The sequence below is a fragment of the Mustelus asterias genome, chromosome 15 (genome assembly GCF_964213995.1).
Source record: "Mustelus asterias chromosome 15, sMusAst1.hap1.1, whole genome shotgun sequence".
NCBI lineage: Eukaryota > Metazoa > Chordata > Chondrichthyes > Carcharhiniformes > Triakidae > Mustelus > Mustelus asterias.
In genome coordinates, this window is record NC_135815.1 from 49,736,277 (window position 1) to 49,759,434 (window position 23,158).

Consider the following 23,158-nt stretch of genomic DNA (forward strand, 5'->3'; position numbering starts at 1 on the left):
TCTCCCGCTCTTACGCTCATACAGCCACAAGCTCAGATACTGATGCTGGATAGCTTAGGGGTGAGATCTGCATGAGGCGAGACATTGTACACGAGTGAGTTACATCTATGGCAAGAGACAAGGGCAGCAAAGGTGTCAACTTGCCTGAGGAAAAGATTGTACAAAGTTTCTGTTCTGAAGGATTCAGAGAAGAACTGAACTTAGCTTACAGAAGAATGCTAATGGGAATGCACATTGAATGCTCAGTGCATTGGAAGACATGCCAGAAAGCCAATGGTCAATGTCAAGGCATGGAAAGTCTGACACTAACTTGCTGCTGGGCTTTGAGCAGAACTTAAAGCCTATCCTCTCCAGCATGGCAATGGTAGCCAACTCTATGAGAAAATTTGTGGACTCATCTGGTGGCACAGTGGTTAGCACTGCTGCCTCACAGCGCCAGGCACCTGGGCTCAATTCCGGCCTCGGTAGACTGTCAGTGTGGAGTTTGCACCTTCTCCCCGTGTCTGCATGGGTTTCCTCCTGGTACTCCGGTTTCCTCCCACACTCCAAAGATGTGCGGGTTAGGTTGATTGGCCATGCTAAATTGCTCTTCGTGTCAAGGTAAATTAGCAGGATAAATACATAGGGTTACAGGGATAGTGCCTGGGTGGGATTGTTGTTGATGAATGGCCTCCTTCTGCACTGTATGGATTCTGTCATTCTATTCTATGATCATGTAAGTTGCTAATATCTAAGTGTACATTGCAGCACAATCAAAAACCTACCTGGTTTTGAGCACTGCAATGTAAACTCCAACTTCTGTCAGGTAAAGTTCAGCAAAGTTCAGACTACTGGCGTCAGAGCTCTGGGTGCCAATGTCCAAAGGGACTTGCAGGGTGTCACATGAGTTCAGCAACATTTCTCCCCCAAGACATTAGTAGGATTGTTGAACCCCACCCCTGCTCAACAGACAGTTGCCACAAGATTCGGCCTAATATTCTACATGCAGCTTAATTGGAGATTGTGTATAGATGTAGAATTCTGTCTTTGCTTTTGTATTCTAAACCCCTATTTATAAAATCGACGATCCCATTTTTTTTTAAACAGCCTCATCATCTTTTCCTCCCTCTTATAAAGACTTCTGCAGCTAAATCTTTAAACTACTCCACTCCTTTCAAGATATTGTCATTTAATCCATATGCTGTCTCCTTATTCTTCCATCTAAAATTGTATCACCTCATATTTCTCCACGTTAAATTTATCTGTCATATATTTGTCCAATATGCCAGTCTGTCTATATCTTCTTAAGGCTGCTTAGAATCTCTTAGCTGGAGAATTCCCTTGTTATTGGCCCTCTTCACCCTTCAGTTCTGAGGAAATTCCTGACCTTATAGTGTTCTGGCCAGTATTCTTCCCTTCTACAACACTATGAAAAAATATGATTAGTTAGTCAGATAGCTAGTCTCATTTATGTTTAAAGAACCCTCTTATGCACAAATGATATCTGTCCACATAACAACAGTGACTAGATCTTAGAAGTAATTTATTTGTTGTGTAGTACTTTGGGTACCCTGAAGATAAGTGTTCTGTAAATGTGAGTTATTTGTTTATTTACTCTTTGATATTTCTATCCAAGATGTGATTCAAAACAGATAGCCTAACATCTGTAAATCTATCTAAGAAGACATCAGCATGAATCCGAAAGTTCTCCAGCTTTTAAGTACACAATCAAACTTTAGTGTGTACTTACATGTGTGCCTTTCTTCAGAGGACAGATATTATTGTGGTAAACAAAATTTACTTGTGGCTGTCAAGACAAATGCTGGTTTTTGTGTCTCATGCAGGGAAGTTATTGCAAGTTAATTCAGGTGCTAAAGAGCATCTGTTTTTTGAAGCACCACGAGGGAAACGACAAACAATTAGAAGTGCAGAGGTATGAAATTCATCAATTGTGCTATGTAAGTTGTCATAACCCAGAAATCCAGTTGGTAAAGGATATAATTAGAGCCAATCTTTATACATTTTTAAAAACATTTATTTACACTGTTATAGATTACACCCAAGAATCTCCTAACCCCAAACCACTGTTTTAGTCTGTGTTCATTTATAGATACATAAAAGACCAGTTAACGTCCACCACCTGCCTACAATTAAACACAAATGAAACATAAATTTCCATAGTCTGTACAAAGTATTACATTGTAGTACTTTCTTTATGCATGCACTTCTTCTTGTAAAACAATCAGACAGCTGATGATTTGCAGCCACTCAAATTTAGAAATTTCCTTGAACGCTTTATTTCAAGCAAGCAAAATCAATCCATAACCTTTCCTTGCTCAGACCTTTTGCTGAGTGTACATCATCCTATAATAAGTGATTATCTATATTACATTTGAAGGATATACAAACAGAAACCCATATCCCGACACTCCCATCCACCCAGACCCCCGACACTCCCATCCACCCAGACCCCCGACACTCCCATCCACCCAGACCCCCGACACTCCCATCCACCCAAGTCCTCCACAAAGCCAACGTTTCAGCAATCAAAGTACTTTTAACAACTCCTTTTATTTTCTTAGCTTTCTTAGCTAAAGAACACTATTTCCCATTTTCACCCAGCTGCGCTCGAATATCCACCAAGGAGATTAGTGTGTTGAGCGTTACTACAACAGTTTCATATTCTTTGGGTCACCTAAGGATGGACACTAATGTATGCATTTCAATAAATTAAAATTTTATAATGTTTTATTTGCCCTTAAAATATTGTCTGCATTAGGGTGTTTCCTTACAGTATTTAGCTCCAGTATATTAAACTAGCAATTAGTGTGAGTGTTTAACCAGTTCAACTGACCGATGAAGCTTCACAATTGCTCTGTCTCTTTTTGAATATAATGGGCTCGAACAGCGCAGTGGGCTGGGAGACATCAGCAGAGGCTGTTTTGCGGGCTTCCTGCTGGGTATCTTGGCTTCCTCAAGGCTCCACGGTTAAGATTTCCAGAGTAATCAACTTCATGCTGATTTGAGCTGATTACAATATGGAAATCAGGATTTCCATGTCATTAGCAAGCCCAGGAATGAAGTCTCTGGGCATGCTAGCTAACGCCCCGCAGCCCCCTCCCCCACTGGGTGTGGTTCACTCCAGCGAGGTTTACAACTGCTCCCCCACTAACAGGGAACAGGCAGCCAACCCCACTGGAGGGAACAGAGGCCATTGAGGGCCCCCTGGAGATCAGAGGACAGGGGGGGATGCTCTTTGGGCAATGCCAGTCTGGCGGTGCCAGAGGGGGCGGAGCCTATTGGGTGGGCGATCAATGGAGGTGGGAAGACCTACTGCCACTCTACACAAGGATCGCAGGCAGAGGAAGGGAGGACAGCAATTGGGGCTGGCCATCCGGGTATTGGAGGTGTGGTTGGGGTGTAGGACTGCTGGGGGTGGATCGGAAGATCAAGACTGTCGGTGGGGCGGATCGGGAGATCGGGACTTCCCGGGGAGTGGGGGGGGGTGTTGGAAGATTGGGACTGGCCAGGGTGGAGGGGGGGCATCTGGGCTTGCCTGGGGAGTTCCGGTAGGCCATTGATCGGGGGATTGGGAGGGATGGAAGGCTAGCAATGGGGGGGGTTGCAGGGCTGGCCAGCAATCTGGAGACCGGCAATTTGGGACCACTGCGCATGCGCCAATCTCCGCGCTAACAGATCAGTGCATGCACAGTGGCCTACTCAGCCCTATGCTGCCAGCTTCTCAGGTGCCCCCCCCCCACCCCCCCACTGATTTTCAGAAATCCTGCTAGGGCACTCTGTGATGCATAGAGAGTCAGAGATTCACTTCGGAAATCATGCTGAAAAAAACAGCGGGAGTTACTCCCATTTTCCCGCAAATTGGGGACTTAGAATTTTTTTTCGCAGAATCCCGACCAACATTTCTTTCTGAGATGACCTACATGACTGACCAGATGGATATAACACAGTCCAAATAGGAATGTTGATTTTAAAGTTATTTCAGACTTACTCTGTTTAACATCTAAACCAATATTTTTAAAAGCCCCACATGAAGCCTGGCTCCCAAATCTAAATTCTACTCTAATTTTATTGATAACACATTTATTAAATTCTGCAGTGCCACCCATAAGAAATCATCAATATGCGTCATCAAGATGCCTGAAAGTTTTCCATTCTATACTAATAAAGTATTGCAGGATCTGCTTTTAGTTAAACACAACTGATTGTCAGCAAAACAGATCTCACCAAAACATTGAGCATCATTTAGGCCATAGACACATTTGGTCAGTTCTGTGGTTTCACTTTTGTACCTGTTGCCTCTTTGGACAGTTTCTTGTCTCTGAAAGGTATTGCCCTGCAGAAATGAGGGGGGGGAATTCTCCCATCCCGCTGTGGTGATTTTTTAGAACAGTGGGCTGGGAGATTTAGGCGGCACCAGATTAGCGCGATTTGCACTGGGCATCTGGCCCAGAGCGTCTCTCCCAGCACCGGATTTCCGGTGCCATCAGCTCCGCGCCAGAAATAGGCATGGAACTGCATTAGAGATGCAGTCCATCATTTCTATTTAATTTCAATATGATTTCCTCCCCACGCCAGGACTGTTTCACTTCAGCGGGGATTACTATAGCTCCCCACTTGCGGGGAGCTAGTGGCCAGACCCCGTTGGAGTGAAAGGGGGGGCAATCAGAGTCCCCAAGGGTCAGGCACTGGGTGTGCTCCCTGGGCATTGGCACCTTGGCAGTGCCAGCCTGGGCCCCCTGGTACTGCCTAAGAGGCAAAGTGCCAATGCCCAGGGGGCACCTTGGCACTGCCCACCGGGCATTGGACTGTGCCAAGAGGATGGGGCCTATTGGGAGTGGGGTCCAATTAGGGCGGGGCCTCTGGGGGTGGGGGCTCCTGGAGGGAGCCCAGCAATCGAGGAAGCCATTGATTGGGGGGAGGGGGGGGGATCGCTGCCTGCTGAGGGGAGTGGTTGGAGCTGTGTGGGGGGGATTGGGGGAGTGGCAGGAGGTCAGGGCTCTAGGGTAGGGGAGGGGGTGTCGAGGCTGGGCCTGGGTATGCTTGGGAGGTCAGCGATCAGGCCAAGGGGGGTTCAGAGGGCCAGTGATGTGGGGTTCACGGGACTGGCCAGCGACCAGGAGGCTGGCAGCCACGAGCCACTGCACATATGCCAAACTCAGTGCTGACAGATCGACACATGTCCAGTGGCCCGCGCGGCGCTATGCTGCCGGCCTCTCCAGTAGAAATAGGCCCTGCCCCACAGAATTTTAACGGCATTTATGCTGAGCCACTCAGCAGTGCACAGAGTGTGGGAGATTCTTCTCTGAACTCCCACTGAAAGAACCAGCATGATTTACTCCAGTTTTCACGCAAATTCGACACTTTTTGGGAGAATCGCCCCCCATGTTGTTTAGGATCATTGGTGTACACTCTCATGAATACATGGTCAAAAGAACTAAAACAGTTTACAAAATTACTTTTCTAGCTGTAGGAGAGTCTACTCACCTGCATACAGAAACATCAGGATCACCCATTCACTCTTCAAATCCCCAAATAACTCACCTTGTTTTAGCCTTAAGTTCCATCTGCAAGGAATACAAATCTACCTACGTGACAAAGCCAGTTGAGTTTTACCAAGCACCTTCAAATAAACTCCAAACTGTCTCCAACTATTGTCTTTGTTTCACCTCTCTTAACAGGTACCCCCAAATTTATTGGCAGCCCATTAGGGAATGTAAGGGAATTCTTACATGCAACTGTGGATTTAAATATAGAAAACCTATCATCCACATATCAGAAATACGCAAGGGGTAGAAGGTTAAGTGTAATTTTATCAAGGACACTTTTCTCGTAGAACCCAACAAAGATGTTGGAGAAAGCTGGGCATCGAGGCGATCCCATGGCAACATCTATTTGGGCATACATACTATAACTGTCATGATGTGCTGAGTTCTAAAGTTCAATGAATACTGATTCATGCAGTGGTAGCAGGTCCAGATTGCCATGATATAGTGCCATACTGCACATGTCTATGGTGGTACATTGGTGAATAGACTAGCAATGTCAAATGAGCAAATGGACATGGCATTGCTATTGATATGCAAGTCCTGTATGGTATTTACAGACGTGAAGGGACCCTTCATCGTGTATGTGGAAACTTGTTCAAAACTGATTGTAGCAATTTGCCCAGCCATTTGACCAATTCATGTGATGCAGACTGGTCATTGATAAGATAGGGCATAAAGGGACATCACTTTTGTGTGTCTTGGGAAGCCTATACATATGCGCATGCAGTGATCTGTGAGTCGAATCCTATCATTTATATCACCCAGCAGCTCATTGCTCTTGCACAATTCCAACAAGCATTTTTTTTAGCTGCAGGTCAATGGATACCAATTTGGACGTATCATTAAGAATGGCGTGTATTTTGTTGATACAGTCACACTTGTTGAGATGTTCCTTTACACCCTATCTTCAACAACTCTAATTATAAAGTCCATTCGCCAACCAATTAGTGCTCTCTCCTCATGCAGTATAAATGTTATTCCCTTTTCAATTTAGTATTCTCATGAATTGTCCTGATGAGTGCAAGATGAAAAGCTTCAACAATATCTTTTTTCAGCAATACTAAAGTTCTGTACTGCCAACTATGTTATAAAAATGTCAAATTCCATGCCTTTAAATATCTTGTTATAGTCATGTGTCAGTGAAACGTTTGCCACAGGACCTGCATCATCCTTCAACATATTTTACAGATCTTGCATGTCTTGCTCATCTCTTCTATTAACCTCACTACATAAGAACATAAGAACATAAGAAATAGGAGCAGGAGTAGGCCATCTAGCCCCTCGAGCCTGCCCCGCCATTCAATAAGATCATGGCTGATCTGACGTGGATCAGTACCACTTACCCGCCTGATCCCCATAACCCTTAATTCCCTTACCGATCAGGAATCCATCCATCCGCGCTTTAAACATATTCAGCGAGGTAGCCTCCACCACCTCAGTGGGCAGAGAATTCCAGAGATTCACCACCCTCTGGGAGAAGAAGTTCCTCCTCAACTCTGTCTTAAACCGACCCCCCTTTATTTTGAGGCTGTGTCCTCTAGTTTTAACTTCCTTACTAAGTGGAAAGAATCTCTCCGCCTCCACCCTATCCAGCCCCCGCATTATCTTATAAGTCTCCATAAGATCCCCCCTCATCCTTCTAAACTCCAACGAGTACAAACCCAATCTCCTCAGCCTCTCCTCATAATCCAAACCCCTCATCTCCGGTATCAACCTGGTGAACCTTCTCTGCACTCCCTCCAATGCCAATATATCCTTCCTCATATAAGGGGACCAATACTGCACACAGTATTCCAGCTGCGGCCTCACCAATGCCCTGTACAGGTGCATCAAGACATCCCTGCATTTATATTCTATCCCCCTCGCAATATAGGCCAACATCCCATTTGCCTTCTTGATCACCTGTTGTACCTGCAGACTGGGCTTTTGCGTCTCATGCACAAGGACCCCCAGGTCCCTTTGCACGGTAGCATGTTTTAATTTGTTTCCATTGAGATAGTAATCCCATTTGTTATTATTTCCTCCAAAGTGTATAACCTCGCATTTATCAACGTTATACTCCATTTGCCATATCCTCGCCCACTCACTCAGCCTGTCCAAATCTCTCTGCAGATCTTCTCCGTCCTCCACACGATTCACTTTTCCACTTATCTTTGTGTCGTCTGCAAACTTCGTTACCCTACACTCCGTCCCCTCCTCCAGATCATCTATATAAATGGTAAACAGTTGCGGCCCGAGTACCGATCCCTGCGGCACGCCACTAGTTACCTTCCTCCAACCGGAAAAACACCCATTTATTCCGACTCTTTGCTTCCTGTCGGATAGCCAGTCCCCAATCCACTTTAACACACTACCCCCAACTCCGTGTGCCCTAATCTTCTTCAGCAGCCTTTTATGGGGCACCTTATCAAACGCCTTTTGGAAATCCAAAAACACCGCATCCACCGGTTCTCCTCCATCAACCGCCCTCGTCACATCTTCATAAAAATCCAACATGTTCGTCACGCACGACTTTCCCCTCATGAATCCATGCTGCGTCTGATTGATCGAACCATTTCTATCCAGATGCCCTGCTATCTCCTCTTTAATAATGGATTCCAGCATTTTCCCTACTACAGACGTTAAGCTGACCGGCCTATAGTTACCCGCCTTTTGTCTCCTTCCTTTTTTAAACAGCGGCGTAACATTAGCCGTTTTCCAATCAACCGGCACTACCCCAGAATGCAACGAGTTTTGATAAATAATCACTAACGCATCCACTATTACCTCTGACATTTCTTTCAATACCCTGGGATGCATTCCATCCGGACCCGGGGACTTGTCCACCTTCAGTCCCATTAGTCTACCCAGCACTGCCTCTCTGGTAACATTAATCGTATTAAGTATTTCTCCTGCTGCCAACCCTCTATCGTTAATATTTGGCATACTATTTGTGTCCTCCACCGTGAAGACCGACACAAAAACCTTATTTAAAGACTCAACCATATCCTCATTTCCCACTATTAACTCCCCCCTCTCGTCCTCCAAGGGTCCAACATTCACTCTAGCCACTCTATTCCTTTTTATATATTTATAAAAACTTTTACTATCATTTTTTATATTAATTGCTAGCCTAGCTTCATAGTCTATCCTTCCTTTCTTTATCGCTTTCTTAGTCTCTCTTTGTTGTTTCTTAAATTTTTCCCAATCACTTGTTTCTCCACTATTTTTGGCCACTCTGTACGCAGCTGTTTTTATTTTAATACTCTCCTTTATTTCCCTCGTTATCCACGGCTGGTTCTCCCTTTTCTTACAATCCTTGTTTTTTGCTGGAATATATTTTTGCTGAGAACTGAAAAGGATCTCCTTAAAAATCCTCCACTGTTCCTCAGCTATCCTACCTGCCAGCCTGCTCTCCCAGTCTACCTTAGCCAATTCATCCCTCATCCTATCATATTTCCCTCTGTTCAAACAGAGGACACTGGTTTGAGACCAAACTTTCTCCTCTTCCATCTGAATCAGAAATTCGACCATATTGTGGTCACTAGACCCAAGAGGGTCCTTCACAATAAGATCCTTAATTCTACCTACCTCGTTACACAATACCAGATCCAAAATAGCTCGTTCCCTCGTCGGTTCCGTAACATGCTGTTCAAGGAAACTATCCCGACAGCATTCTAAGAACTCTTCCTCCATTCCACCCTTACCGACTTGAGTCTGCCAGTCAATGTGCATGTTGAAGTCCCCCATGATTATTGCCGTTCCGTTTTTACACGCATCCCTTATCTGCTTGTTTATAGCCCTCCCCACCTCAACATTATTATTTGGGGGCCTATATACCACACCTACTAGTGTCTTTCTCCCTCTACTATTCCTCATCTCTACCCATAACGATTCCACGTTTTGTTCCTCAGAGCCTATGTCATCCCTCAGTACTACCCTGATATTATCTCTTATTAATAGCGCGACCCCACCACCTTTTCCTTCCTGTCTATTCTTCCTAAACGCCTGATACCCCTGGATATTCATCTCCCAGTCCTGGTCACCTTTCAGCCACGTTTCTGTAATGGCCACTAGATCGTACCCACTTGTGCTGATTTGCACCATCAACTCATTCACCTTGTTCCGAATGCTTCGTGCATTCAGGCAAAGTGTCCTTATTCCAGCTTTTATCTGGACCCGCTTTGATGAGTCGCGAACACCCTCTCCCTCTACTCCCTTATCTAAATTACCGCCTTCATTCACTTGCACCCTCTCCTCTACCATTAATTTTGTAATTCCCCTTACCCCTGCATCCTCCCCCCCATCAATTAGTTCCTTGATCCTAGTCAACTCTTCTAGCTCCCCTCCCCCCAACCTATCTAGTTTAAATTCTCCCCAGTAGCCTTAGCCAACCTACCGGCCAGGATATTGGTCCCCGTGTGGTTCAAGTTCCACCCGTTTTTTGTATACAGATCACCCCTGCCCCTAAAGAGGTCCCAATGGTCCAGGAACCTGAATCCCTGCCCCCTGCACCAGTCCCTCAGCCACACATTCATCCTCCACCTCACTCCATTCCTGCCCTCACCTTCCCGTGGCACAGGCAGTAATCCTGAGATTACTACCTTTGCTTTCCTCTTTCTCAGCTGTCTCCCTAATTCCCTGTACTCCCTTTTCACGACCCCTTCTCCCTTCCTACCCACATCAGCGGTACCAATATGTACCGCTACCTCAGGCTCCTCTCCCTCCCACCTCAGGATTTCCGGGACGGGACTAGCGACATCCTGGATCCCGGCCCCAGGGAGGCAGACCACCATGCGAGAATCCCGCCTACCTCCGCAGAAACGCCTGTCTGTCCCCTTCACCATCGAGTCCCCGATTAATACCGCCTTCCTCCTCTTTTCCTTAGCCCTCTGAGTTACAGGGCTGGACTCCACTGCAGAGACACGGCCACTGCTGCTTCCCCCAGGCGGGCTGTCCCCCCCAGCAGTACTCAAGCAGGAGTACTTGTTGTGCAGGGGCAAATCCACCGGGGTGCTCTCAACCACCCTAGCCTTACCCTTCCTGGCCGTCACCCACTTGGCCTCCTCCCGTGGCCCTGGTGTGACCACCTGATGATAGCTCTTGTCTATCACCTCCTCATTCTCCCTCATCAGCCTAAGATCCTCGAGCTGTAGTTCCAGCTCCCTAACACGGTCCCTCAGGAACCGCAGCTCGACACACCCCTCACAGATGTGGATGTCCGGGAGGCAAGATGCCTCCAGGACCTCCCACATCCTACACTGGGAACAACACACTGGTTTCACACTCATATTGGACACTTTATGTCAAGTAAGACAGTGAAAAGTTAATAAGAGTGTAAGGAAACAAAAACTCACCCCTGCTCGTCCAAGCCCTGTGAGCCAAAGCCCTGACAGCTCACTCAACTTCCCACTCACTCTGCTGCCCGCTACTATGCTGTCCGCTGTATACTTTGGTGCACTTTTAAACCCTCCAAAAACTTCCCCTGGCCACTCCTGGCCTGACTTCCGGTTTTGAAAAAAACCTCCGATTTTAAACCCAAAATTAACTGAAAAAATAAATAATTAATTACAGTCAGAAAACCCACTCTCTTACCCTCAGCCTGCTCCTGGGAACAATGAAGCTGAACCTCCAAGGTAAGCCCTTTTTAAACCCTCCAAAAACTTCCCCTGGCCACTCCTGGCCTGACTTCCGGTTTTGAAAAAAACCTCCGATTTTAAACCCAAAATTAACTGAAAAAATAAATAATTAATTACAGTCAGAAAACCCACTCTCTTACCCTCAGCCTGCTCCTGGGAACAATGAAGCTGAACCTCCAAGGTAAGCCCTTTTTAAACCCTCCAAAAACTTCCCCTGGCCACTCCTGGCCTGACTTCCGGTTTTGAAAAAAACCTCCGATTTTAAACCCAAAATTAACTGAAAAAATAAATAATTAATTACAGTCAGAAAACCCACTCTCTTACCCTCAGCCTGCTCCTGGGAACAACTACATCAACTGGACTTTCATTTTGTTGCTGATTTTTAACTTTCAACAAATCGAATGATCAAACTGTCTATATAACTTTAAGATGGCTTTTTATTCTCTGAATATTTAACTGATGCCATTATTGACATCAATATTCTCTAACTGATGAAAAACATCATATTTTTGTTAAGGAGTTACAATAATGTCTAACTGGATAAATGCAGAATCCCCCCAGTCTTTTCAAAAATTATAACTCAGCATATTTGTTTCAAGTTTCATTTGTGCATTTTTCACAACAGCCTAAGAGGAGGGGGGCAGGGTCGTGATGGGGGCAGGGGAAAGCTGCTCTCTGCACAGAGTGGCGTAAGATTGGACCTGGGCTCGCCTAAAAAAACGGATCTGAAACTCTCCCATTTTCACACTCGTTTGGGACTTAGAATCCTTTTGGTAAGATCACCCCCCCACCTCTCTGCTTTGGGCAGTTTGCCACATAATGATACTTCCAGTCACACCTGAAGCACTTTTTAACTGTTCCTTGGACATTCCTGAGATTCATTTATCTATTATTGCTGTTCCAATTCTGTTTTCTGCTGTAATGGTCAGATCTACTGAAGGTACTGCCACCCCCATTTCGCCTGTCTTTCATACTGGCATTGTAGTGAGGCCTGCATCCAGCAACAAGACCATTTTGAAACCTGGCTATCGTTGAGACCTCTATATTAGTGTCCCCATGAATGTCCATTTGGTCCGCAACAGCTCTCATCATTATCCAATTGATGGGCTTCAGCTCACAAAATACTTTACATCTGATGTTATTTCTTGTAAGGAGTAACAACACCCAGGCTATACGTTATTTCCTCTCTGATAGTGAGGTAGCCCATGTCCATGTATCAACTTAATTTTTCCACTAGTGATATGGTTCAGACTTTCAGATAACATATAACAATTTACGCTTGCTTTCTGCCATTTTCCACAATTGTTAACGTGATAGTTTTCTGTTAGAAAAAAACTGTTTCTTAACTTCCAACCTTCACTTTAGGCAACCATTCTCTGCTACCATGTTATTACAAATAATAGTACAGCACAGGAACAGACCCTTCGGCCCAAAAAGCCTGCGCCAATCACATTGTCCTTTCTAGACCAACCGCCTATATTCCTCTACTCCCCGCCTGTCTATCCAGATAAGTCTTAAATGTCACTAACGTGTCTGCCTTAACCACCTCACTTGGCAGTGCATTCCAGGCCCCGACCATCCTCTGTGTTTAAAAAAAAACATCCCCTGCACGTCTCGACTGAACCTTTCCCCCCTTACCTTGAACTTGTGCCCTCTTGTAATTGTCATTTCTGTCCTGGGAAAAAGCTCATCTTTTCACCTTATCTATGCCCCTCATAATTTTATAAACTTCTATCAGGTCGCCCCTCAGCCTCTATCTTTCCAGGGAGAACAAGCCCTATTTATTCAATCTCTCCTCATAGCTAATACCCTCCATACCAGGCAACATCCTTGTGAACTTTTTCTGTACTCCCTCCAAAGCCACCAATGTGGTGACCAGAATTGGACACAGTATTCCAAATGTGGCCTAACCAATGTTGTATATATCTGTAATATAATTTGCCAACCTTTACACTCGATGCCCCAGCCAATGAAGGCAAATATGCCATATGCTTTCTTCACCACCTTTTCCACCTGTGCTGCCACTTTTAATGATCTGTGGACCCGTACTCCCAGATCTCTCTATGTCTATGCTCCTGATGATTCTGCCTTTTCTTTTATAGTTCCCACCTGAATTGGATCTACCAAAATGCATCACCTCGCATTTGTCCGGATTAAATTCCATCTGCCATTTCTCCGCCCAGTTTTCCAGCCTATCTATGTCCTGCTGTATTCTCTGACAATCTTCATCACTATCTGCAACTCCAGCAATGTTAGTATCATTCGCAAACTTGCTAATCAGACCAGCTACGTTTTCTTCCAAGTCATTTATATATATTACAAACAACAGAGATCCCAGCACTGATCCCTGCAGAACACCACGAGTCATGATGTGGAGATGCCGGCGTTGGACTGGGGTAAACTCAGTAAGAGTTTTAACAACACCAGGTTAAAGTCCAACAGGTTTATTTGGTAGCAAATGCCATTAGCTTTCGGAGCGCTGCTCCTTCGTCAGATGGAGTGGATATCTGCTCATAAACAAGGCATACAGAGACACAAACTCAAGTTACAGAATACTGATTAGAATGCGAGTCTTTACAGCTAATCAAGTCTTAAAGATACAGACAATGTGAGTGGAGCGAGCATTAGGTACAGGTTAAAGAAATGTGTATTGTCTCCAGACAAGACAGCCAGTGAGATTCTGCAGGTCCAGGCAAGCTGTGGGGGTTACCAATAGTGTGACATGAACCCAAGATCCCGGTTGAGGCTGTCCTCGTGTGCGGAACTTGGCTATCAGTTTCTGCTCAGCGATTCTGCGCTGCTGTGTGTCGTGAACACTTGGAGAACACTTACCTGAAGATCAGAGGCCGAATGCCCGTGACCGCTGAAGTGCTCCCCCACAGGAAGAGAACAGTCTTGCCTGGTGATTGTCGAGCGGTGTTCATTCATCCGTTGTCGTAGCGTCTGCATGGTTTCCCCAATGTACTATGCCTCAGGACATCCTTTCCTGCAGCGTATCAGGTAGACAACGTTGGCCGAGTTGCAAGAGTAGGTACCGTGTACCTGGTAGATGGTGTTCTCACGTGAGATGATGGCATCCGTGTTGATGATCCGGCATGCTCGGATGAGGAGGATCGCAACAGACACCTCCAGACGCTGAAAGATGCCCTCATAAGAACAGGATATGGCGCTCGACTCATCGATCGACAGTTCCGACGCGCCACAGCGAAAAACCGCACCGACCTCCTCAGAAGACGGACACGGTGGACAGAGTACCCTTCGTCGTCTAGTACTTCCCCGGAGCGGAGAAGCTACGGCATCTCCTCCGGAGCCTTCAACATGTCATTGATGAAGACGAACATCTCGCCAAGGTCATCCCCACTCCCCCACTTCTTGCCTTCAAACAACCGCACAACCTCAAACAGACCATTGTCCGCAGCAAACTACCCAGCCTTCAGGAGAACAGTGACCACGACACCCCACAATCCTGCCACAGCAACCTCTGCAAGACGTGCCGGATCATTGACACGGATGCCATCATCTTACGTGAGAACACCATTTACCAGGTACACAGTACCTACTCTTGCAACTCAGCCAATGTTGTCTACCTGATACGCTGCAGGAAAGGATGTCCCGAGGCATGGTACATTGGGGAAACCATGCAGACGCTACGACAACGGATGAATGAACACCGCTTGACAATCACCAGGCAAGACTGTTCTCTTCCTGTGGGGGAGCACTTCAGCGGTCACGGGCATTCGGCCTCCGATCTTCGGGTAAGTGTTCTCCAAGGCGGCCTTCACGACACACAACAGTGCAGAATCGCTGAGCAGAAACTGATAGCCAAGTTCCGCACACGAGGACGGCCTCAACCGGGATCTTGGGTTCATGTCACACTATTGGTAACCCCCCACAGCTTGCCTGGACCTGCAGAATCTCACTGGTTGGTTAGGGCAAGTTTAGGGCCAGTTATAGATGGCAGAGGGAAGTTATGTGTGGAACCGGAGGAGATTGGTGAAGCATTGAACCAATATTTCTCTTCGGTGTTCACGCAAGGGGACATGAATATAGCTGAGGAGGACACTGGGTTGCAGGGGAGTAGAATAGACAGTATTACAGTTGATAAGGAGGATGCGCAGGATATTCTGGAGGGTCTGAAAATAGATAAATCCCCTGGTCCGGATGGGATTTATCCAAGGATTCTCTGGGAGGCAAGAGAAGTGATTGCAGAGCCTCTGGCTCTGATCTTCAGGTCGTCGTTGGCCTCTGGTATAGTACCAGAAGATTGGAGGTTAGCGAATGTTGTCCCATTGTTTAAGAAGGGGAACAGAGACTTCCCCGGGAATTATAGACCGGTGAGTCTCACTTCTGTTGTCGGCAAGATGTTGGAAAAAATTATAAGGGATAGGATTTATAGTTATTTGGAGAGTAATGAATTGATAGGTGATAGTCAGCATGGTTTTGTGGCAGGTAGGTCGTGCCTTACTAACCTTATTGAGTTTTTTGAGAAAGTGACCAAGGAGGTGGATGGGGGCAAGGCAGTGGACGTGGTATATATGGATTTTAGTAAGGCGTTTGATAAGGTTCACCATGGTAGGCTTCTGCAGAAAATGCAGATGTATGGGATTGGGGGTGATCTAGGAAATTGGATCAGGAATTGGCTAGCGGATAGGAAACAGAGGGTGGTGGTTGATAGTAAATATTCATCATGGAGTGCGGTTACAAGTGGTGTACCTCAGGGATCTGTTTTGGGGCCACTGCTGTTTGTAATATTTATTAATGATCTGGATGAGGGTATAGTTGGGTGGATTAGCAAATTTGCTGATGACACCAAAGTCGGTGGTGTGGTAGACAGTGAGGAAGGGTGTCGTAGTTTGCAGGAAGACTTAGACAGGTTGCAAAGTTGGGCCGAGAGGTGGCGGATGGAGTTTAATGCGGAGAAGTGTGAGGTAATTCACTTTGGTAGGAATAACAGATGTGTTGAGTATAGGGCTAACGGGAGGACTTTGAATAGTGTGGAGGAGCAGAGGGATCTAGGTGTATGTGTGCATAGATCCCTGAAAGTTGGGAATCAAGTAGATAAGGTTGTTAAGAAGGCATATGGTGTCTTGGCGTTTATTGGTAGGGGGATTGAATTTAGGAGTCGTAGCGTTATGTTGCAACTGTACACAACTCTGGTGCGGCCGCACTTGGAGTACTGTGTGCAGTTCTGGTCCCCACATTACAGGAAGGATGTGGAGGCTTTGGAGAGGGTGCAGAGGAGGTTTACCAGGATGTTGCCTGGTATGAAGGGGAGATCCTATGAGGAGAGGCTGAGGGATTTGGGATTGTTTTCGCTGGAAAGGCGGCGGCTAAGAGGGGATCTTATTGAAACATATAAGATGATTAGAGGTTTAGATAGGGTGGATAGTGATAGCCTTTTTCCTCTGATGGAGAAATCCAGCACGAGGGGGCATGGCTTTAAATTGAGGGGGGGTAGTTATAGAACCGATGTCAGGGGTAGGTTCTTTACCCAGAGGGTGGTGAGGGATTGGAATGCCCTGCCAGCATCAGTAGTAAATGCGCCTAGTTTGGGGGCGTTTAAGAGATCCGTAGATAGGTTCATGGACGAAAAGAAATTGGTTTAGGTTGGAGGGTCACAGTTTTTTTTTTAACTGGTCGGTGCAACATCGTGGGCCGAAGGGCCTGTTCTGCGCTGTAATGTTCTATGTTCTATGTTCTATGTTCTATCTGGAGACAATACACATTTCTTTAACCTGTACCTAATGCTCTCTCCACTCACATTGTCTGTATCTTTAAGACTTGATTAGCTGTAAAGACTCGCATTCTAATCAGTATTCTGTAACTTGAGTTTGTGTCTCTGTATGCCTTGTTTATGAGCAGATATCCATCTGACGAAGGAGCAGTGCTCCGAAAGCTAATGGCATTTGCTACCAAATAAACCTGTTGGACTTTAACCTGGTGTTGTTAAAACTCTTACTGTGAACACCACTAGTTACAGACCTCTATTCAGAAAAACACCCTTCTACCGTTACCCTCTGTTTTCTATTGCCAAGCCAGTTCTGAATCCACCTAGCTAGTTCAGTCTTGATCCCATGTGATTTAATCTGCCATGAGAGACCTTGTCAATGCTTTACTAAAGTCCATGTCGACAACATAATTTTTGTTATCTCCTCAAAAACCTCAATCAAATTAGTGAGATATGACCTTCCTCGTCCGAAAGCATGCTTTCTGTCACCAATAAGACCGTTCAGTTCCAATTGTGTATAGATCCTATCCCTAAGAATCTTCTCCAACAATTTCACTATCACTGACGTTAAGCTCACTGGTCTATAATTACCCAGGTTATCCTTGCTACCCTTCTTAAATAATGGGACAACATTGGCTATCCTCCAATCCTCTCCTCACCTGTGGCCAACGAGGAAACAAAGATTTCTGTTACAGGCCCAGCAATTTCCTCTATTGTCTCCCTCAGTAATCTGGGATAGATGCCATCTGGCCCTGGGCATTTGTCTACCTTAATGCTTTTTAATAGACCTAACACTTCCTCCCTCGTAATGATGAATTGCTCCAGAGGGTTCACGAACCCCTCTGAGACACCATCAATCAACATATCCCTCTCCTTTGTGAATGCTGGTGCAAAGTATTCAATAAGGATCTCACCCACTTCCTTTGATTCTGCGCATAATTTCCCTCCTTTGTAATTAAGTGGACCAACTCTTTCTCTAGCTATTCTCTTGTTCTTAATATATGTATATCTTGTTCTTAATATATGTATAAAATGCTTTAGCATTCTTCGTAATTCTTCGAAGAATGAGGGGAGATTTGATAGAGGTGTATAAGATTTTGATGGGTATAGATAGAGTGAATGCAAGCAGGCTTTTTCCACTGAGGCTAGGGGAGAAAAAAACCAGAGGGCATGGGTTAAGGGTGAAAGGAGAAAAGTTTAAAGGGAATATTAGGGGGGGCTTCTTCACGCAGAGTGGTGGGAGTGTGGAATGAGCTGCCAGATAAAGTGGTAAATGAGGGGTCACTTTTAACATTTAAAAAAAACTTGGACGGGTTCATGGATGAGAGGGGTGTGGAGGGATATGGTCCAAGTGCAGGTCAGTGGGACTAGCAAAAAATGGTTCGGCACAGACAAGAAGGACCCAAAAGCCTGTTTCTGAGCTGTAATTTTCTATGGTTCTATGGTAATCCTGCCAAGGACATTTCGTAACCCATTTTTGCCCTCCTAACTCAGAGTTTCTTTTCTACTTTCCCTGTATTCTTTAAGTTCTTCATCTGTTTTTAGTTGCCTAGACCTTTTATATGCATCCTTTTTCTTTTTGACTAGACTCAAATTTTCCTGGTCACCCACAGTTCTCGAATTCTGCCTTTTCTGTCCTTCCTTTTCACAGGCACATGCCTATCCTGCACTCCAATCAACTGCTCCTTAAAAGACTTCCACATGCCAGATGTGGATTTACCCTCAAACAGCCTCTCCCAAAAAACAACCTCCAAATCCTGCCTATTCCGGTTGTAGTTAACCTTCCCCCATTTAGCATCTTAATTCTAGGACAACACTTGTCCTTTTCCATGGGTATCCAAAAATTATCCAGAAAGTCAGTGGATGAAGGCTATAATTAGATTTTACACATTTTTATATGCATTTATTTACACAGTTGCAAATTTCAAGCATGCGCCTCCTAAACCAACAACCACAGGTGCAGTCTGTGTCTATGGGAAATCCCCAGTTAATTCCACCATCTGCCTGCAATTAATAACAAGACAGTTAACCTACTTTACATATTTGTGAATTTGAAATCAACAAAAATAGTTTTTCCATATTTTGTAAGAGTTAACATGCTTTTGAAAATGACAGCAATCTACTCATGAAATGTATACTAAACTACATAACTACTTTCTTTATAACCCTTTAAATTCTGCAGAAATGTTTCTCCACCAGTATAAAAAATGTTTGTTCTGAGAAAACTATGAAATAACAAATGTCTGTAATTGTGTCCATTCCTCATCCTCCTTTCAACACACCAGAAAATTAGTAAACATTAGCTTATATGAAAAACCTTGAATATCCAGAAAATGTAATTTAATATTCACAGAGTTACCCATAGTAATTAAAGTTATCAGATTACCAACTCATTTTAATTTTATTCCAAATATTTGCATTACTCTTCACCTTGCCACCTCCCTCCTTATTTTCTTATGAAATTCCTGTTTTTCCAATCATGCCTGTGCCCCCATTCATTTCTCCTTGTTCAGTTGTCATATTTTCTGCTCCATAAAGTACACCTTGAGTTGTTTATATTTATGTGAGGGATGTTGGTGAATTGTAATATGTTACAGTTTTCTTAACTATTTGCCATTTCACTGATTGTGGGCAAAAATTGCAAGTTAAGACAAATATTTTATGCTATATGAGAGAGAATGCTAAATTTTTGGGGCATTTACTATTTCAAATAGAGCTGGATTTTATAACCCCCGCCTCGATAGGTGTATTTTCAGTGGCGGAAACACATAAAGTATGATGAATGGTTAGCCTACCGCCTCCCTGCCTACCCCCGACCCGGTCCACATAGGATGGGCCAGCGGGCCCCTTCCCCCCTTATCTTAGGCCTATTGAGGCCCTTAAGTGGCCAATTAATGGCCACTTAAGGACTTCACTCCACCTCCACTGCTATAGTGCACTGGCAGTGGAAAGAGGGCAAGAGTGGGAAGCCCAATTTTCACCAAGTTGGTGAAAGGGCAGGGGGGAAGGTGAGGTCCATCCTTTGGAGGGTGTCCTGTTTGCATTAGGTACACTCCCCCTCCTCAAGATCATACACCCCTTTGTGCCTCCCTGCCTGTCCCCCAAAACACCCTTCCCAATCCATCCCCCTCCCTAGGGTGACCGATCCTTCCCCGCTCAAAAAACCCTAAAAATTGAGGGTGAGTGGGAAATAGCTCTTCAGTGACCAGTTGGCCACTGCAGGGCCTCGGGGCAAAGGCTGGCTTCACCCATCTGAGGCCTTGTCCCTTCAATTTCACATTTCCTGTTCCTAAAAACTTGCCAGTGGGTGAGTGTAAAATGCTGGCCCATGTTAAGGCCACTTGCAGTTTAATATCATTGCTGCACAGCCTTTTTTTAAAGTTGGTTGGTTTGCACCTGACTTTTCTAACAGAGACGTGAGCAATAATCTTCCCCACATCCCCATCCCCCCTGTAAAATTCAACCCATTGTTTCTAAGTTAATGGAGGTGAAAATGTGGAAATTGTTCCCCAACTTTCCTGCTTCAACTGTCACTTCAAGCATTCTTTGCCATAAATGCCTCATCGGCTTTGAGTGTCGGGGTGCTATTACATTCTTATATCTAAATTTCCCAGAAGGTCAGGAAGAGAAGTAGAAATGAAAAAAGTGCCTTACCTATGGAGTTGATTTCAGAGAAATCATTGACATTGGGCAACACAGGAGATTTAAAAATGTAAGAATGCATTGCCCTTGCCCGGAATGCATTTCCGTGACCTTTTGCACTGGAATTTACTGTTGTTTAGAGATTCAAGTAGCATGTGTCCTTCTACAGGGCATCTGGGTCTTGTTTGAACGTAGCAAGTAACTGTGTGTCTTCATAACCAATCAGATTCAAGTATTGTTTATAAGGAAGAACATAGTCTGAATCCCGAAGTATACGTTAGAATACAGAATTCAATATTAAATCAATTATAGAAAACAAAATAAAGAGAGGCAAAGAAAGATTAGATTGAAAGAGAGTAAAAGCGACAGAACCTTCCAGACTGACAAAACCAGAACTGTCACCATATACATTTAAATGAGCCTTTGCCAGTAATCTGCCAGAGTTAAAGAGAGAGAGACAGGTGATAACAGATATGAGAAAATCTAGGCCAGATTTTCTTTGAACATTCATCTTCTCCTAGACATACAACCATTCTGGTCTAAAAAAATCTCTATATTGAACGCTGAGTGTTTGAAAACTCCACCTTCAATGTAACCTTCACATAGTTCTAATATGTACAGTTTTATAAATTAACTGATCTTACCTAGGTTTTTCTAGCATAGATTCCAACTTTCCATGACTCAACAATGGTTTTCAGATACTAAGGTTCTTTTTTAACAAATATTTGAAAAGTTCTGCCCATAACAACAACATTAAATATTCTAAGATTCTTTATAGGCGCATTATAACACAAAATATGACACAAGCCACATGAGGAGATATTAGATCAGATAATCATCTTGATTTTAAAGGACATATTAAAGGAGGAAAGAGAGGTTAAGTTTTAGAGAGGTTTAAGGAGGGAATTGCAGAGCTTTGGATGCAGGCAGCTGAAGCCATGGCCACCAGTGATGGAGCAGTTAAAATTGGGGATGCTCAAGAGGACAAAATGAGCGCAGGTATCTGAGGGTTGTGGACTGAAGGAGTTCACAAAGATAGTGAAGGGCAAAACAGTGGAGGAATATGAAAACAATAATGAGAATTGTAAAATCAAGGCATTGTTTGACTAGGAGCCAAACAGCAGGGTGATGATAGATGAACAGGACTATGTGCGAGTTAAGACATGGGCAGCAGATTTTTGGATGACCTCCAGTTCAGGAAGAATAGCATATGAGAGACCAACCAGGAGTGAACAAAGAACAAAGAAAATTACAGCACAGGAACAGGCCCTTCGGCCCTCCAAGTCTGCACCGACCATGCTGCCCGACTTAACTAAAACCCTCTACCCTTCCGGGGACCATATCCCTCTATTCCCATCCTATTCATGTACTTGTCAAGACGCCCCTTAAAAGTCACTTATGTATCCGCTTCCACAACATACTGTTCCAAGAAACAATCTCTAATACATTCAGTGAACTCTGCCTCCAGGCTACCCTTGCCAATTTGATTCTTCCAATCTATGTGCATATTAAAATCGTGATGTGGAGATGCTGGCGTTGGACTGGGGTAAACTCAGTAAGAAGTCTCACAACACCAGGTTAAAGTCCAACAGGTTTATTTGGTAGCAAAAGCGCTGCTCCTTCATCAGGTACTCAGCAAACTATTGGGATTGAGGGCAGACACGTCCCCCAGGCCTGATGGCCTACATCCTAGGATATTAAAGGAAGTGGCGGTAGAGATAGTGGATTCATTGGTTATAATATTTCAAAATTCCCTGGACACGGGAAAGGTTCCAGTCAATTGGAAAAATGCTAATGTAACACCCTTATTCAAAAAGGAGGGAGGCAAAATGTGGCAAATTACAGACCAGTTAGTTTAACATCTGTTGTTGGGAAAAGTGTTCAAATCAATTACCAAGGAAGCAATATCAAGACATTTGGAAAGTCAAAACACTTCCATCAGAGTCCGCAGGATTTTATGAAGAGCAAATCATGTTTGACTAATTTGCTAGAGTTCTTCGAAGATGTAACAAGCAAAGTGGATAATGGGGATCCTGTAGATGAGGTATATCTGGACTTCTGGAAGGCGTTTGATAAGGGGTCGAACAAAAGGTTAGTTCACAAGGTTAGATCACATGGGATTAGGAGTAATTTATTAGCTTGGATAGGTGACTGGCTGTTGGACAGAAGATGTAAGTCGGGATAAATGGGTTTTTTTCTGGATGACTGGAAGTAACTAGTGGGGTGCCATAGGGTTCAGTCCTTGGGTCCCAGCCAATTACAATCTATATTAATGACTTGGATACAGGGATAGATGGCTCCATAGCCAAATTTGCAGATGACGCAAAAATAAGCGGGACAGTAAGTTGCAATGAGGAAATAAGAACAAATAATAGAAATAAGTACAAATGGATATAGATAGGTGAGGAGAGTGGGCCAAAATGTGGCAGATGGAGTTTAACGTGGATAAGTGTGAGGTCATGCATTGGGAAGGCGACTTATTATCTAAATGGGGAGAGACTTCGGGGTGTTCCAGTGCAGAGGGATCCGGGTGTTCTCGTTCATGAGTCACAGAAAACTAGCATGCAGTACAGCAGATAATAAAGAAAGCGAATGGAATATTGGCATTTATGGCTAAAGGAATA

At 44.6% G+C, this 23,158-nt stretch overlaps 1 protein-coding gene across 1 annotated transcript in view; it reads left to right on the forward strand.

Moving 5' to 3' along the window:
• The window catches only part of LOC144504500 (echinoderm microtubule-associated protein-like 6), a 376,096-nt gene that overhangs the window by 235,341 nt on the left and 117,597 nt on the right, over positions 1 to 23,158 (forward strand). Inside the window, exon 25 of the mRNA XM_078229865.1 lies at positions 1,824 to 1,912. Within this exon, the coding sequence (XP_078085991.1) occupies positions 1,824 to 1,912 (89 nt within the window). The remainder of the gene's footprint in view (positions 1 to 1,823; positions 1,913 to 23,158) is intronic.